Genomic DNA, 17382 nt, shown 5'->3' with positions numbered 1-17382 from the left:
GCCACTCAAGTTGCATGTCAATGATCTAATACCCCAGCAGAGAGGTTATTCTGCACTAGGTCTCTGGCTTTGTTACACCTGATACCCGTCTGACTGCTTTAAGTGCTTCATACAGCCAGGAACCTAATGACTTGTCATCCCCGCATTGGTCACGTTGAATTCAATACCATTTGATTGCAAAAACTTGAATTTGTGTGAATGATATACTGAATGAGTTAAATTACCTCTCTGCCACATTTTAAGGCAGTGTCTTGCATCTCCTTGTGCTGGGTTAGTTCCAGCCATACCAGACATGGTGTCATGGTACAATTCAGCCCTCTATCCCCCCCATTTCCTGCTACCGCAGTAGCATTAAATTCTGCCCATGACAAGTTTATGAAAGCATTAAATATGTCAGTTGATGCTTTTGAACAACCTTGTTTCAAAATCCTGCATAAAAAATGCTCTTGTTAAAAGTGCGTGGCATGGACTGATTTTTTTCAATGGACTTTTCTCTAAGTTATCGAGTTACATCTTCTTCATCTGTTGGAGCCAGTTTTTTAAAAAAACACTTAAAAGGATTCAATCCATCCAAAACCTAACACTTCCAATTCCTTTTGAAATGAATACTCACCTTGAGAAGCCAGTTTACAAAACAAAAGCAATCTACTCAAACAATGAAAATCCAAACTACCTACTATATACACAAAGCAAGCTCTAGGCACCTCTTTTGCCAGTGTGAGGACTATCCTGTTTCTTTTATGCCATCAAATAATCATCCAGCGATCCACATTAATTATGTATAAACCCTGTGTGTGCTTACTTTCTGAGTGGCATATTCCTGTTGATAATCAACTCTACTTTTATGAATTCATAAAGAATTAATTACAATATTTAAAGTACATTTGGACAGGTGCAAGGATAGGAAAGGTTGAAAGAAAGGTAGGCCAAACACAGCCAAATGGGACTAGTTTAGTTTAGGAAACCTAGCCGGCATGGATGAATTGGGCCGAAGGGCTGTATGATTCTAATTTAAATAAGAACAATCATGCCACAGAAAAACATCTTGTGCTTACTTCACATCTTTATACAATTTTGAAGGTGCTTAACAAAGCACTATCAAACAAAAATTGACACTGACGTGCAAAACATTAGGGTAGATGACCAAAATTTGATTGAAGAGGTAGGTTTTAAGGAGCACCATACAGGAGAAAAAGAGAAATAGAGAGGCAAAGAGATTTAGATTAGATTAGACTTACAGTGTGGAAACAGGCCCTTCGGCCCAACAAGTCCACACCGACCCGCCGAAGCGCAACCCACCCATACCCCTATATTTACCCCTTACCTAACACTACGGGCAATTTAGCTTGGCCAATTCACCTGACCCGCACATCTTTGTGACTGTGGGAGGAAACCGGAGCACCCGGAGGAAACCCACGCAGACACGGGGAGAACGTGCAAACTCCACACAGTCAGTCACCTGAGTCGGGAATTGAACCCGGGTCTACAGGTGCTGTGAGGCAGCAGTGCTAACCACTGTGCCACCGTGCCGCCCTGGAATTCTCGTGCTTGAGGCCTTGGCCACCTAAGGCACAACCACCAATGGTGAAATAATCAGCAATATTTACACCAAAATTGGAGAAATGCAGATATCTTGGAGAAGGAGGTTATGGAGATAGGAAGCATAATTTGAAGGCTGCAAAATTAATTTCAAAAAAGCAAAGAGAACTTTAGAGATGGGAATCTTAAATTTCTCTAAGAATTCAGTTGTGAGAATCACTTTGAGGTCTTTCTTTTTATTAAAGAAGTTGTCTTGAAACTTAAAAAGCAACTTGAGCTTATCAAAGTCAGATCTAACATTCCAACTATGGTAAATGCCTCTAACCAAAAGGATTTTTAAAAATACATATTACCTGAATAAAAACAAATTAGTGGAATTCTGGGGAAAGAAAGGGCAACATGAACAAAATAGAGTGAATGTATGATGGAATAAAACTCACCTCATAGTGATCCCCTGGGCATAAGCGAGCAAAACCAATCAAACCTAGAAATTCACAGAGGAAAGGCAGTTGGTATTTAGAGTAAAAGGCAGTTTCACTAACATTTATGCTGGATTCACCAACACAAAAATCAGCATTTACGATGATTGTTAGAAATGATATGACAGACTAAGATGTCCATAGCACCCTTGGTGATGTTTGGACATCCATAAGTGTTTTATAGCCAATGAAATGACTTTTAAAGACTATCTCTGCAGCAATGTCCCATAATCATAAAGAGGTGTATGACTGGATGATCCTTTCTGTTTACTGATATTGGTTGAGGCACCAGAAGAATTTCCTAACACTTGCTGAATTAGATTTTATATATCTCAACAAAACATCGGGTAAAGCCTGATTATTGTTCCTCTCAAAAGGCAGTATGCATGGTTTTCCGATTCAGAGATAAGAGTACTAGCTCAGAATCAAAAATAACACAGAATCAGCATTTAAATGTCCTTTCTTAACAAATTTATAAAATTGGTTAGTCACCCTTTGCAAACAAAAATAGTATTTTATTAAAGAACAAAGCACCATTACTGAGTTATTATCTCTGTTGCAAATTAGGGCACTAAACTTGGTCTCAGTGTCCGAAGACATAATTGAGGAGAATTCCACCTCCTAAACATATCCAGAATGTTTCTTGGAAGTTACCTTGGATGAGAAAGTCAGGTAGGAGAAAGTGAGGACTGCAGATACTGGAGTACCAGTGTTGAAAAAGGTGGTGCTGGAATAACACAGCAGGCCAGGCAGCATCCGAGGAGCATGAGAATCAACGTTTCGGGCATAAGCCCTTCTTCAGGAATGAGGCTGGTGTGCCAAGCCGGCTGAGATAAAAGGTAGGGGGGAGAGGCACTGAGAATACGGTAGGTGGAAGGAGGTGAGGGTGAGGGTGATAGGCCGGAGAGGGGGTGGGGGCGGAGAGGTCAGGAAGAAGATTGCAGGTCAAGAGAGCGGTGCTGAATCTGCGGGTTGGGACTGAGATAGGGTGGGGGGAGGGGAAATGAGGAAGCTGGAGAAATCTACATTCATCCCGTGTAGTTGGAGGGTTCCTAAGCGGAAGATGAGACGCTTTTCTTCCAGGCGTCGTGTGGTCAGGGTCTGGTGATGGAGGAGGCCAAGGACCTGCATGCCATTGGCGGAGTGGGAGGTGGAGTTAAAGTGTTCAGCCACGGGACAGTTGGGTTGGTTGGTGCGGGTGTCCCAGAGGTGTTCCCTGAAATGTTCCGCAAGTAGGCAGCCTGTCTCCCCAGTGTAGAGGAGACCACATCGGGTGCAGCGAATACAATAAATGATGTGTGTGGAGGTTCAGGTGAATTTGCGATGGATATAGAAGGATCCATTGGGGCCTTGGAGGGAGGTAAGGGGGAAGGTGTGGGCGTAAGTTTTGCACTTCTTGCGGTTGCAGGGGAAGGTGCCAGGAGTGGAGGTTGGGTTAGTGAGGGGTGTGGACCTGACGAGGGAGTCGCGGAGGGACTGGTCTCTCCTGAATGCTGATAGGGGTGTAGAGGGAAATATATCCCTGGTGGTGGGGTCTGTCTGGAGGTGGCAGAAATGACGGAGGACGATACGATGTATATGGAGGTTGGTGGGGTGAAGGTGAGGACCAGTGGGGTTATGTCCTGGTGGCGATTGGAAGGGTGGGAATCTAATGTGATTCATTCCTGATGAAGGGCTTATGCCCGAAACGTCGAACTTCCTATTCCTTGGATGCTGCCTAACCTGCTGTGCTTTAACTAGCAACACATTTTCAGCCACTGGTGATGTTACCTAGCCAGGTAATGAAATGTCTGGATATCAAACCTCCAGCTCAGCGAGCAAACCTACACCCTAAACCTCAACCTGTGCTACAAACCTTCACAAACCTTGCATTACGGGTTTTGTAAATAAAAAGAAAAAGAAGAAAGCGTATGTCAGGTACAGTGTATTAAAAACAGGGGAGGACTTCAAAAGTTTAAAGAATGCAGGAAATTGCTTTAAAAGGAGATTAGGAGGGTAAGGACGAGCCACAAAATATCTTTGGCAGACCATAGAATCCCTATAGTGTGGATGCAGGCCAACTGGATCATTGTGTTCACACTGACCCGTCAAAGAAAATCCCAATCAGACTCACTCTTCTACCCTATCCCTGTGACCCGGCATTTTCCATGGCTCATCCACCTAGCCTGCACATCCCTGGACACTAAGGGAAATTTAGCATGGCCAATCCACCTAGCCTGCTTATCTTTGCAGGAGAAAACCATGGACATGAGCAGAACATGCAAACTCCACACAGACTGTCACCTGAGGCTAGAATTAAACCCAAATCCCTTGCACGGTGAGGCAGCAGTGCTAACCACTGAGCCACCATGCTGTCCCAAAAAGGGATCAAGAAAAACCCAAAAGGTTTTATATGAGTATATTAAGAGTAAAAAGATTACAAGAGCAAGGGTGGGACATATTAGAGGAGCAAAGGGACAACTTGTGCTTGGAGCCAGTGGAGGTGGGTGAGGTCTAAAATGAATACTTCTCCTCTGTGAGGCTGTAGAATATGTTAAGATGATGTTGCTCGTACTTGGGTGGAGAGGTCTCAGGCTACAGTCTGATATTGCTCAGTCGGTAAATTGGGCAGAGCAATAGCAGATGGAATGTAATCCCAATAAGTGTGCAGTGATGGAGTTTGGGAGTTCTAACAAGGGAAGGATATACACAATAAATTAAAGGGCACTATGGAGTACTGAAGAACAAAGAGACCTTGGTTTATAAGTCCATAGATTCCTGAAGGTGTCGGTTCAGGTAAAGAGGGTGGTGAAGGAGGCATAAGGGATGCTTGCCTTCGTTCGCCACGGCATAGAATATTGGAACAAGGAAGACATTTTATAACTTTATAAAACATAGGTGAGACCACAGCTGGAAAGTAGTGTGCAGTTCTGGTCACTATGCTATCAGAAGGCCTTCCATGTGGGACCTTGTCAAATACCATACCAAGTAAAGCAGTAGGAGTTATACTTAAGAGGGAAATCAGGAGGGCAGACAGGGTCATGAGATAGCTCTGTCAAATAGGGTTAAGGAGAATCCAAACAGATTCTACAAATACATTAAGGACAAAAGTGTAACTAGAGTGAGAATAGGGCCCCTTAAAGATCAGCAAGGCCACCTATGTGTGGAACTGCAGGAGATGGTGAGATACCAATTGAGTGTTTTGCATCAGTGTTTCCTGTGGAGAAAGATGTGGAAGATATAGAACTTGGGGAAATCAATAGCAACATCTTGAAAAATCTCCATAATAGACAGCAAGTAGAGCTGGATGGCTTGAAACATATAAAAGGTGGATAAATCCTTGGGACGTGATCAGGTATATCCTAGAACTCTGTGAGAAGCTAGGGAAGAGATTGGAGGCTGGTAAAATGACAATATTTAAAAGGCTTCTGGATGGGTATATGAATAGGAAGGGTTTAGAGGGATCTGGGCCAAATGCTGGCAAATGGGACTAGATTAATTTGGGATATCTGGTTGGCATGGATGAGTTGGGCTGAAGAGTCTGTTTATGTACTGTATATCTCTATGACTCTAAGGTTCCAAGTCCTTGTGAACCACACTGGAGAGTGTACAGATATGATTCACAAGAATAGAGAAAATGCTGGAAAATCTCAGCAGGTCTGGAAGCATCTGTAGAGAGAGAAAAGAGCTAACTGATCCTTTGTCAGCTTTGGCAAAGGGTCAGTTAGACTCGAAACATCAGCTCTTTTCTCTCCTTACAGATGCTGCCAGACATGCTGTGATTTTCCAGCATTTTCTCTTTTGGTTTCAGATTCCAGCATTCACAGTAATTTGCTTTTATTTGATTCATAAGAATGCTGCCTGGGATAAAAAGAAGAGATTGGTTAAGCTGGCTTTGTTTGCTCTGAAGCAAAGGAAACTGAGGGGGGCTCTGATAGAGATGTACAAAATTATGTGAGGTATAGACAGAATACATCATGAGAAGGAAGCCCCATCTATTCATCTCAATGACATAAAAACAACGACCATTGTAACATAAAATCACTCACAGGGTATGAAAATTCAAATGAGCTCATATTCTTTTCCATTGTTTTCTTAAAAAAGGTTAGAATTAAAATGTATTCCAATTATATTTTCTTCAAATCAAATATAGGTACCTTTCATTCTAATGTGAAATTCCCCAAGTAGCACTTCTAATGTTCTCTCAATTGCGCACATATCCTATTGAAAGAAAAAAAATGCAATGATTTGACGATATTGATGAAAGAATAGTTCTAAGTATGTATTATTAAAACTTACTGTTCTGAATTTGCAACATCAGAATTTACCACAATTTAAAGATTGGGATTTATATAGGTCAGCCAGTTATTTTCCACTTTTTTGTGATGCTTAGAGGTGTTCTGTGCAGTGTTTTCTGTGAAATATGCTTCAGTAACAAGATCATCATTAAATCTATTCTTTCATAGACAATACTTGAGGATTAGCTATTAAAGTATAGCATTCCTCTACAGAATAGATGCTAAAAAAACTCATTTTTCAGCAAAATTAGTGTTATTAGTATTGCAGAAATGCATACTAAATGCAGGGACCCACACATGTACAAATAAATGTAGTCATTCTTGAACCATTTTCTGTGTTTTAAAATGAAAGCTTTCCAGGTCAGGTGAGTTACTGTGTAATAGATTTCCATAGAAAGAAAAATGTTATTACAGTAAAAATTAAAATCTAATTGTTGGAACTGAAACTTAATTGGCTGTTATAGTGCACAGGCCTAAAGAAATAAGCGCAATATGGTTAGCAGCCAGACATTTCTGGGTTCATTTTATATGTTTCCCATTCAGTTCAACGAGCTAAACAAAAATCAATAAGGCCTGTTAGATGGTGCAGGGCTAATGATTCCCCTTCTGTTTCAACTTCAGTTATTTTGGCATCCCAAACTAATATCTATATTTTGCCAATGTTTATACAGTTAGCACGAGTTAAAACAGGCATTACCTGCTGAGATGATTAGATTACTTACAGATTAGATTAGATTACTTACAGTGTGGAAACAGGCCCTTCGGCCCAACAAGTCCACACTGACCCACCGAAGCGCAACCCACCCATACCCCTACATTTACCCCTTACCTAACACTACGGGCAATTTAGCATAGCCAATTCACCTGACCCGCACATTTCTGGACTGTGGGAGGAAACCGGAGCACCCAGAGGAAACCCACGCAGAAACGGGGAGAACGTGCAAACTCCACACAGTCAGTCGCCTGAGGTGGGAATTGAACCCGGGTCTCTGGCGCTGTGAGGCAGCAGTGGTAACTACTGTGCCACCGTGCCACCCACTAAGATAGTAATTAAGATGGTACATTAAGATGATAATCTTAATAATGAAAAACCATTAAATGGAGCTAATTTAAAAATGGGTCTGAAAACTTGCAAGTGATGAGGATGTGACTAAGTCCTTTTGTAGTTTATTCCACTGTGGGATTATCCTTGTAAAGAAAGATTTCTGACCAGATTCATCTATCCCCCACCTGACTAACCCCTCAGCCCAACTACTCTCCCCAACTAATCACTGACCTGGTCTGACAACCTGCAGCTGACCCAAATAACCTTCCCACCGAAAAAAAACCCTTCAGGGCCCTCTTGTGGTGCAGTGAGTAGTGTCCCTGCCCCTAGACCAGAGAGGCCTGGGTTCAAGTTCATCTGCTCCAGAGGTGTGTAATAACATCTCTAAACAGGTTGATTAGGAAAGAAGGTTAAAAAAAAATCCATCTGGACTAGACAGCAACACTGGATCTGAGTAGACAAACCACAACTCAAAAACCCACCCCTGACAAGACCCAACTACACCCTGGACCTGACCCAATCTGACTGTTTCTCCCATTATCAATCTTCTAATGCAATCCAATTAACATTCCTGAAAGGGTGTGTTTCACCCTTTTATTTCCTTTTAAACCAGATGTGACTCACCTTTTTATGTTCAAACTTTTATTAACATATACTTGGGAAATATGAATTAACTCTCTTGTGCTGCCACCCTCCTGACCTGACTTTTCATTTACTCACCCATTCACCCAACCATGCACATACCCGCACACACTCACCCAACTATATAGCCTTTCATTTGCTCACCCTCTGCACACTCACCCATCCATCTACACACACATTTGTCCACTCAGTCATAAGTGAAATACAGCAGCAGCTCTCACAGAAATAGAGTGTGTCCTCTCTTCAGTCAACTTTTCTTGTGCTCACCTGTCTTCTCTTTGGATGTCTCTGCTTATCCATCCCTACTTCAGCTAGGATCAGAAGTCCTGGCTGAAAATGGGTGGTACTATGGGTTGGAGTAAACTTCATGGATAGTGTCAGTGTGCCCAACATTGTCATTGACTGGAAGATCTGGGCCAAATTTGTTTCCAGTCCTTCATTGAACTGGTTAAAATCCTTTCTATTGTTTTCTTACTTGGTCCCATATACATAGTTCTTACTTAAACCAATTAAAATGTTCATCCATTGTTGTGAAGTTGCATCAATGAATATTGACATTGCCATCAGAAAGTAACATTGTTAAAATTCAAAACTTAAGGAAAATTTGTTACATTTTTAACAATGGCTCAAAAAGTGTTTGTATTTGAGATAACCAATTACTTTATTAGCGATTTTAAGGTTAAATCATGGAAATGTCTCAGGGTGTCAATATCCTCATCATCAGAATTTTGATATTAGTACTTAACACAATGAACATACAATTGACCTATTTTATGCTTTGGTGCTTATAAAGCTGATTTTAAGATTTCCCATAATTGTATAAAGAAAGATGTTAAACTGGAAAAAAAAATGTTTACTTTATATGCCCAAACTTTAATCTAGTTATAACCTGCCAAATAAATAGAAAGATCAGGACCTATTTTACCAATTTCAGAACTGTCAAAAAAAATCCAAAATAAGTATACAGAGGAACCTCGATTATCCAAACGACATGGGCAGGGAGTATTTTGTTTGGATAATTGAATATTCGGATAATCAAATGTTCGGATAATCGAATGCCGGTTAACACAGTTTAGCCAGGCATCGGGACCGTGCAATCTTGTCCGAATTATCCGAAACTCGGACAATTGAATGCTGGATAAACGAGGTTCGTCTGTATAAGGAACAAAGATGGAATACCTCTGTACATTCCTTATAGTTTCTGTTAATCTTGAGCAATGTTTCCCTCGATCCTTTGGTAGAAGGAGTCACAGTGTAAGCTTGCTTCATGTTGCTTGCACCATTGCGTAGCCGCCATTGAATGAAGTAGGATTCATATAGCTCTTCTATCTGGGAGATAATTGATTATAAAATAATATAAAAGCATAACAAATATGAATGGTAATTCATACCATTGAAACTCCATAAAGTCTTCCTTAAAACCTTAAATAATTTTCCATTTTACAAAATTGGAAAGTAGGGAAAATAAAAACATACAGCACAGAAGCAAACCATTTAGTCCATCATTTTAGTTCTTGATTCACAGGATTTGAGTATTACTGAGAAATCCAGGATTTATTATCTGTCCTTAGTTGCCCATGAGAAAGTGGTAGTGAGTCACCTTCATGAACTGCTGTATTCCATGTAATGAGGATACAATCACAATGCAGTTAGGGCAGGAGTTCTGGGATGTTGATCATGGCAGTGAAAGAGTGGCAATGCAGTTTCAAGTCAGGTTGGTCTGTCACTTGAATGGGAACTTGTGGAGGCAGGGGCATTCTCATTTGTTTGCTACCCTTTTGCTTCTAAAATGTAGAGGATGTACTTTTGGAAGGTGTTACTTTGGTGAGTTGCTGGAGTGTACCTTCCTGATTGCATACACTGCTGCTACAGTAGAGGAACTGAATGCTTAAGGGGTCACCAATGTCCAGGATGGTCTCAACATTACTGAGTGTTATATTTCCGCAGTCATCCAAGAAAGGGGGGATTATTTTGTCACAGTACTGAATTCTGCCATTTGAGGCTTTGGGGCTTCAGGAGGTGAATTATGCACAATAGAATTCTCACCCTCAGGCTTGGTCTTGTAATCACTGCATTACTATGGCTGGTCCAGTTAAGTTTCTAGTTAATGGTAATTCCCAGACTGTTGATGGTAGGAGATTCAGCAAGTGTTCATATAGGTATATAGTCAGATTTTCTATTATTGGAGATGGCTATTGCCTGGATTTTGCATGCATGAACATTGATTGTCAATTATCAGCCCAAGCCTGAATGCTGTCCAGGTTTTGTTGGATGTGCTCACAGAGTGCTTCCATGTCTGAGGAATTGTGAATGATATTGAACACAATCAGCAGCAAACACTTCCACTTTTTATTTTATAGAATGTGGGTGTCACTTGCTAGGCCAGTACTCATCCAGGTAAAAGCAGAGTATTTCTGACAAAATCCTGACCTTTTTTTGTAAATGGTGGATAGACTTTGGGGAGTCAGAATTCCTAGCTTTTGACTCGCTCTTGTAACATTAGTTTTTAGATGGCTGGTGCAGTTTAGTTTCAATGGGTGTTCAGCAGCGGAGGAACAGTCATTGAATATTTTATAAGGCAGAGGTAAATATATTCTAACAAGGATGCAAAGGTTATCAGGAGTGGATAAGAATGTAGTTGGGAACATATTTTCTTCTGCTCCTTGTTATCTTATGGTAATTGTTCCAGGAGATCTTAAACCATTGGAAACTGTGAAATGTAACTATTTGTTGACATATCAAATAATAATTTTCCTAGTTGTGCTCTGGGTTAGGATGATGCTAATTTTATTCTCCATCTCTAGTTTGCCAAAAGAGGTGGTGTTTAGCTCTTTATAGTGATTATTTTTATATCAGGATGGTTTGCTTGGCCATTTTGGAAAAAAGTCCCTCCATGTTGTATTTGTAAAAGGGGTAATTTCATCATGTGGGAGAAAACTCTGTATTATGAATATCCTAGTCAGAAAACATTGTTCTGGAATGATCATGTAAATCACTGAGAAAATTTGAGACTCAACTTATAGAGGGAAGCTGTCTTTTTACTGGGATAGATTTCACTTTAATAATATAAACTCCATTGTAAAGGTCATGCTCAAATAGAAACTTGCTGCCACAGTTTCCATGGTAATAGTGTGACAGTACAGGCTGTTCCTGGATGTTATGGAAAATTAGGCCAGCTAAATATTTCAATGTGTCATGCAGCAGTGATTTTAGGCGGGGCATTAAAAATATGGCAGATTTTAGATTTATTATGTGACCATTAGAACAAAGGTTACATGGCTTGATGTAACAAAAATTGCACATTATGCTTAAAAATTGAGTTTGTGACTGCTTTCCAAGTGCTTGTACAACAGAAGTTTTACTTCTTTCCCACAGTTCAAAAATTAGCACTTCATACAATGAACTCTAATGACTTCATAATTTATTAAGTTAACCAGATTGCCCTCAACACATTATTATCACACTGAAAAATGTATGAGGAACAGCAGTGAGGAGAAAGTCAAATGGTTATCTCAGGCAACTGCTTTTATAATCCATCTAACGCCTGTAGAAATACATCGTTTTAAAGAGAAAAACGATAAGCAATGATTTGTTATTTGTAAGCTGCAAATTCTTACCTTGCTGATGTGAAACTCCAGTTTCCTGATGTATCTTTCGGTGGTCCGAATTTGCTGAAAAGCATCATATCGATGAATTACCAAAAGTAATTGACACTTATTATGTATCGACACAACTTGTATCACAATCTTTATGCTATAATATTACCTACAAAAATTACTATTAAGAATTTAAATTGCTGGGCAGCTGTTCCTTGTCTTGTTCTCTATTATTTGACCTGGGTTCATAGAACACACCACAAATAATTGAAAATTAGAGATGGGAATTGCCCAGGGATCTCGAGATGTAACTTTCACTCAGGCTTCTACATTGTCGAGCACTACATCCATCTGTTACAGACATGAGGCAGTTATATAAACAACTCAGTCAGGGTCCTCTGCAAATTGTAAGATTAATTTGCAATATTCAGGCAAAGAAGGGTGCTGTCCTTGCTTCTTGCATGATGCCAATATTGTAGCATCTTGCCCCTATACAATGTTGGATACAACTTTAATCATTTGAAAATATAGCAATCATGGTTAGTAAGTTTGAGGTTGACACCAAGATTAGTGATATAGTGGACTGTAAAGAAAAATATCAAAAATTACAAAGAGATCTTGATCGTTTGGGTCAATGGGCTGAAGAGTAGCAGATAGAGTTCAATTCGGATAAATGCAAGGTATTACATTTTGGAAAAACAAACAAAGTCAAGACTTATACAATTAAAAGTAAGGCCTTGGGTGGTGTTGTAGAACAAAAAGATCTAAGGGTTCAAGTACATAATTCTTTGAAATTTGCATCACATACAGATAGTGTGGTTAAGAAGGCATTTGGCATGCTTGCCTTTGAATATAATAGTTGGGATGTTGTGTTGAGGACGTAGAGAACATTGGTGAGGCCTGTTCTGGAATACTGTGTTCAATGTGATCACCCTGTTACCTGAAAGATATTGTTAAGCTGGAGAGGATGAGAAGGCATTTATCAGGAAGTTGCCTGGAATGGAGGGTTTGAGTTATAAAGAGAGGCTGGACAGGCTGGGACCTTTTTCTATGGAGCATTGGAGGTTGAGAGGTGACCTTGTTGAGGTTTATAAAATAATAAAGGACGTAGATGAGGTGAGTGGCAGGTGTCTTTTCCCTCGGATGGTAGATTTTAAGACTAGAGGGCATATGTTTAAGGTAAGACGAGAAAGATTTAAAAGAGACATGAGATGCTTTTTTTTCCACAGTGTTCATATGTGGAATGAACTTCCAGAAGCAAGTGGTAAATGCAGGTACAGGTGCAATATTTAAAAGACATTTAGTTAAGTACAGGAATAAGAAATGTTTGGAGGGATATGGGCCAAGCACAGGTAGGTGGGACTAGTTTAACTTGGGATTCCAGATGGCATGGACTGGTTGGACTGAAGGGTCTGTTTCCATGCTGATTGATTCTATGACTGTATAGTATTTTTATTGAAAATGGTCATTCTCAAGCAGAAACCTGATGCCATGGTGTCCATGTTAATAAACAGAGTGTTCTATTTGTAATTTTCATGCTGTGACTAACCTAATGAATACTCAAGAAAAGGCCCAAAATGCTAACTCCACAAAAATACTACACCCCACTGCAGGACCCTGCTCAAACCTGTCCAGAGTTGACTTCTTCCACCCTGCCAGGCCAGGCCTACTGCAGAACTTCTAGTTGAATTTTGAACCCACTTGATGCCTACAGCTTGTCCGTGAACATTCAAATAAAGCCAGAATTTGAGAATAGTGCAGACAATTTGATGCTAACCATGGATAGACTGAGCACCCACTACTCCTATGCTGTGCCCAATTCAGCTAGAAATCAAAAATGCTTTCCCGTCTATGATACATTCATGCTTACCTTATCCAGGTCATATAAGAAAGCCTGGAACATAAGGAACATTTATTAGTATTCTTTTTCCTTGAAGGAACAATCATCACTCACTTCATACAACAAAGACACTTGTGCTAATGCATAACTGGATTTTCTTGCAAAATGTTACAGACCTATAAGTTAAGCATAATGAAGTAGAGAGATGTATTTGAAAAATTTCCCACCCTTCCCACAATATAGTCTTACTGATGCATTGCAATGACTCAAAAAATGTGTATAAGAAAGATCAGTAGAGGAGAGGCCAGTGAAATTGCAAGATTCAAGGATTCTATTCCTGAAATGAAACCCAAAAGAATGACTACCAATGGTGGCATGAAAGGGGATGTGTAGGTAGAGAGAAAACAATAAAGCCTGAGGAACATAGGCCTGGATTTTACAGGATGATGATTTGGATAATCCCATTTAAAAGAGTTGGGGTGTGAGTCCATCTTCAATCCCTTTGTCAGTGCCACTGTTCACATAGACTGACTATAGCCACATACATTACAATATTCCATAAAGAAAGGCAACCACAAACTACCTCCCTTACTGCAGAGTCGCATTAACTAAACATGAATTTTACTATTTTTGTACAAACCAGTCTGGAGTTCCTTTTCATGTCTTTCTGCTGCATGTTTAGCAAATCCAATTCATTTTGATGCGTTTCGAGATATTCGCTGCAATAAAATAAAAGTAGTTGTCAACTAAATCTGGTACTTAAGGTTATTCCGGAGAAGTTTGACTCCTGTAAGAGCTTTGAGCTATCCTAACTCAAACAGCACATTGAGAATAGATGGCTGATTTTGTGCCAGGGCAAAATAAACTTTAATAAGGCTGTATATGTAAAGACTTGTGTCACATCTCTAAAGTTCAAACTGTATTCTGCTTCATTTGCTACTGCTATAACCATTTGATCTGTGAAGGAGTATCCACCTGCTCAAACCATCTATGGCTCAGTCGGTACTCTCACCTCTTATCCAGAAGATTTATAATTTGGTTTGACTTATTGTTGTCACATGGACCTAAGTACAGTGAAAAACTTTGTTTTGCAAACAGCACAGTCAGACCACAGAGTGCTTAGTCAGAGCGAGGCATACAGGGCTATGGTTGCACGGGAGGTGCACAAAAGCAAGGTCAACATCAGATTTTTAATTAGAGAGGTCCATTCAGTAGTCTAATGACAGCAGGGTAGAAGCTTTTCTTGAACCAGCTGGCGCGTGTATTCAAACTTCTGTATCTTCTGCCTGATGGAAAGGTTGGAAGAGTGTATTACCAGGTGGGAGGGGTCTTTGATGATGTTGACAGCCTTGTGATAGGAATGAGAAGTGTAGATGAAGTCCATGGATTGGAGTTTGGGTTCTGTGATGGTCTGAGCTGTACACACAACTTTCTATAGTTTCTACAGGCCTGAGCAGAGTGGGAAATCCAGGACAGATTGTTGATTATCGTCACTCCTAGGAACTTGACGCTATCGACCCTCTCCATCTCAGCTCAGTTGGTGTAGATAGGAGTGCACACTCCTCCTTTCTTCCTGAAGTTAATGATCAGTTCTTTTGTTTTGCTGACATGGGAAGACATTGCACCATGTCACCCAGCACTATCTCCTTCATGTATTCTGACTTATCATTGCTGATATCCAGCATACAATGGTCATCAGCAACCTTGTAGATGGCAGTCATACAAAATTTGGCTACATTGTTCTGAGCGTACAGGGAGTACAAGAGGGCTGAGTATGCATCTTTGTTGAGCACCAGTGAATTCACTTGCCACTCCGGAAACAAAAATAAGGGCCGAATCTTCCCATATTTTGCCAATTTTGTTTAATTTCAGAGGGGATATCTCTTTCTGGATTAGTGGTGGTGGAAAAGCACAGCAGTTCAGGCAGCGTCTGAGGAGCAGTAATATCGATGTTTCGGGCAAAAGCCCTTCATCAAGAATAGGGGATTTCTCTTAGTGAGCCTTAATGAGTTTTCTCACACAGTCATTTTAAACCCATCTGATTAACCACCAACCTGGGCCCAGTAGCACCCTCCTATCCACTATTTGCCCAATTCTCCCACCCTCCATAGTCAGACATACCTGCCATTGCCAGTATGACTGGCGCCCTTTTTAAAAGGTGTTAGCTCACCCAGTCAAGTGCTGGCATCCTGGAGCTGCACTGCACATTTGTAGATATTCACCTTGGCAGACAAAAGGAAACTTATGATTCCATGCTCATTCCGAACAGAGTACCGGAGGTCCTGTTAGAAAGGATGGTGCACAAAGGGGGTGCTCACTTCTCTGAAGAGCAGAAGAGAAGGTCACAACACCAGATCGTGCTAGTCTGGTGTGAGGACACTACCCAAGTCCGTGCACTGTCTGATGAAATGCCTAACAATGAAGGAGTTCAACGATATATTTCATGGACCAAGTTCATGCTCTACCACTCTCACTATTGCATGCAATACCTTCCTTCATTTTGCTCTCTCAATTTAAGCAGTATATCCCCACTGCCTCTAACTCAATCAACATATTATTTATCTTAGAATCCCTATGGTTTGGAAGCAGGCCATTTGGCTCATCGAGTCTACACAGACGCTCCAAAGAGCATCCTACCTCGACACAACCCCTTCCCCTATCCCTGTAAACCTGCATTTCCCATGGCTAATCCACCTACCCTGCACATCTCTGGACACAATGGGCAATTTAGCATGGTCAATCCTACCTAACCTGCACATCTTTGGACTGTGGGAGGAAATCCACACAGACTCAGGGAGAATGTGCAAACTTTACACAAACAATTGCCCGGATTGAGCCCAGGTCTCTGTGTTGCAAGGCAGCATTGGGTGAAGGAGTGGCAGATGGAGTTTAATTTAGATAAATGTGAAGTGCTACATTTGGGAAAGGCAAATCAGGACAGGGCTTACACACATAATTATAAGGTCCTGGGAAGTGTTGCTGAACAAAGAGACCTTGAAGTGCACGTTCATAATTCCTTGAAATTAGAATTGCAGGTAAAGAGGATTGTGAAGAAGGCATTTGGCATGCTTTCCTTTATTGGTCAGAGCATTGAGTATAGGAGTTGAGAGGTCATGTTGCAGCTGTATGGGATATTGGCCTAGTGGTATTGTCGCTGGAATGTTAATCCAGAGACCTGGTAAAGTTCTGGGAACCCGGACTGGAATCCCACCATGTCAGATGGTAGAATTTGAATTCAACAAAAATCTGGAATTAAGGTTCTAATGATGACCATGAATCCATTGTTGATTTTTGGAAGATCCCATCTGATTCACTAATGTCCTTACCTGGTCTGGCCTACATGTGACTCCATGCCCACAACCATGTGGTTGACTCTTAACTGTACTCTGGGCATTAAATGCTGGCCTAGCCAATGACGCCATCATCCCATGAATGCATTTTTTAAAAAAATACAGGTTCTCACTTTAGGCCTTTCCGTAATGATTTGCAAATTTTCTCCACTCGGTTAGGCTGTGGCTCCATATTGTTGGAGTTCTTTTGTGAACTGGCATACTTCCTTGTGGATTTTATTGAGGGCAGTCGTGACCTTGGAGAACTTCTGCTGACAGAAGAAACTCTGCAAAAGAAAGTTGTAGCATTGTTAATCCATTTGAAGCAAACAAGGTATTTTTGAGTGTCTCAATCCAAAAAGCAAAATATTGCAGATGTTGGAGAATCTGAAATGGAAGTGAAAATTGCTGGAAAACCTGGCAGCATCTGATCTAGGTTATTAGCTCTAATTTTAGTTATTAGCGTTGAATGTCTGTTAGTTTTCCTAACATTACCTCCCATGGATATCAACAAAATAACTGTTACTATATTTTGTTTTGAAGAAAATAATCCACATGCTTTAATCAGTATTAAACTCAACAAGTTGTAGAACATATAAATAGTTTAACATGAAGTTATGAGCTAAATTAACAAT

The 17382-nt window shown here is 40.5% G+C and overlaps 1 protein-coding gene across 1 annotated transcript in view; it reads right to left on the bottom strand.

Moving 5' to 3' along the window:
* The window catches only part of ripor3 (RIPOR family member 3), a 220421-nt gene that overhangs the window by 106725 nt on the left and 96314 nt on the right, over positions 1 to 17382 (bottom strand). Inside the window, exons 3-9 of the mRNA XM_060836005.1 lie at positions 16882 to 17034; positions 14059 to 14137; positions 13449 to 13472; positions 11600 to 11653; positions 9162 to 9311; positions 6155 to 6218; positions 1980 to 2023 (exon numbers count right to left, since the gene is read on the bottom strand). Of these exons, the coding sequence (XP_060691988.1) occupies positions 1980 to 2023; positions 6155 to 6218; positions 9162 to 9311; positions 11600 to 11653; positions 13449 to 13472; positions 14059 to 14137; positions 16882 to 17034 (568 nt within the window). The remainder of the gene's footprint in view (positions 1 to 1979; positions 2024 to 6154; positions 6219 to 9161; positions 9312 to 11599; positions 11654 to 13448; positions 13473 to 14058; positions 14138 to 16881; positions 17035 to 17382) is intronic.

This window comes from Hemiscyllium ocellatum, chromosome 15 (assembly GCF_020745735.1).
Source record: "Hemiscyllium ocellatum isolate sHemOce1 chromosome 15, sHemOce1.pat.X.cur, whole genome shotgun sequence".
Lineage (NCBI taxonomy): Eukaryota > Metazoa > Chordata > Chondrichthyes > Orectolobiformes > Hemiscylliidae > Hemiscyllium > Hemiscyllium ocellatum.
The sequence above is the reverse complement of the archived record's forward strand: the minus strand, read 5'-3'. Positions and strand labels throughout refer to the sequence as shown.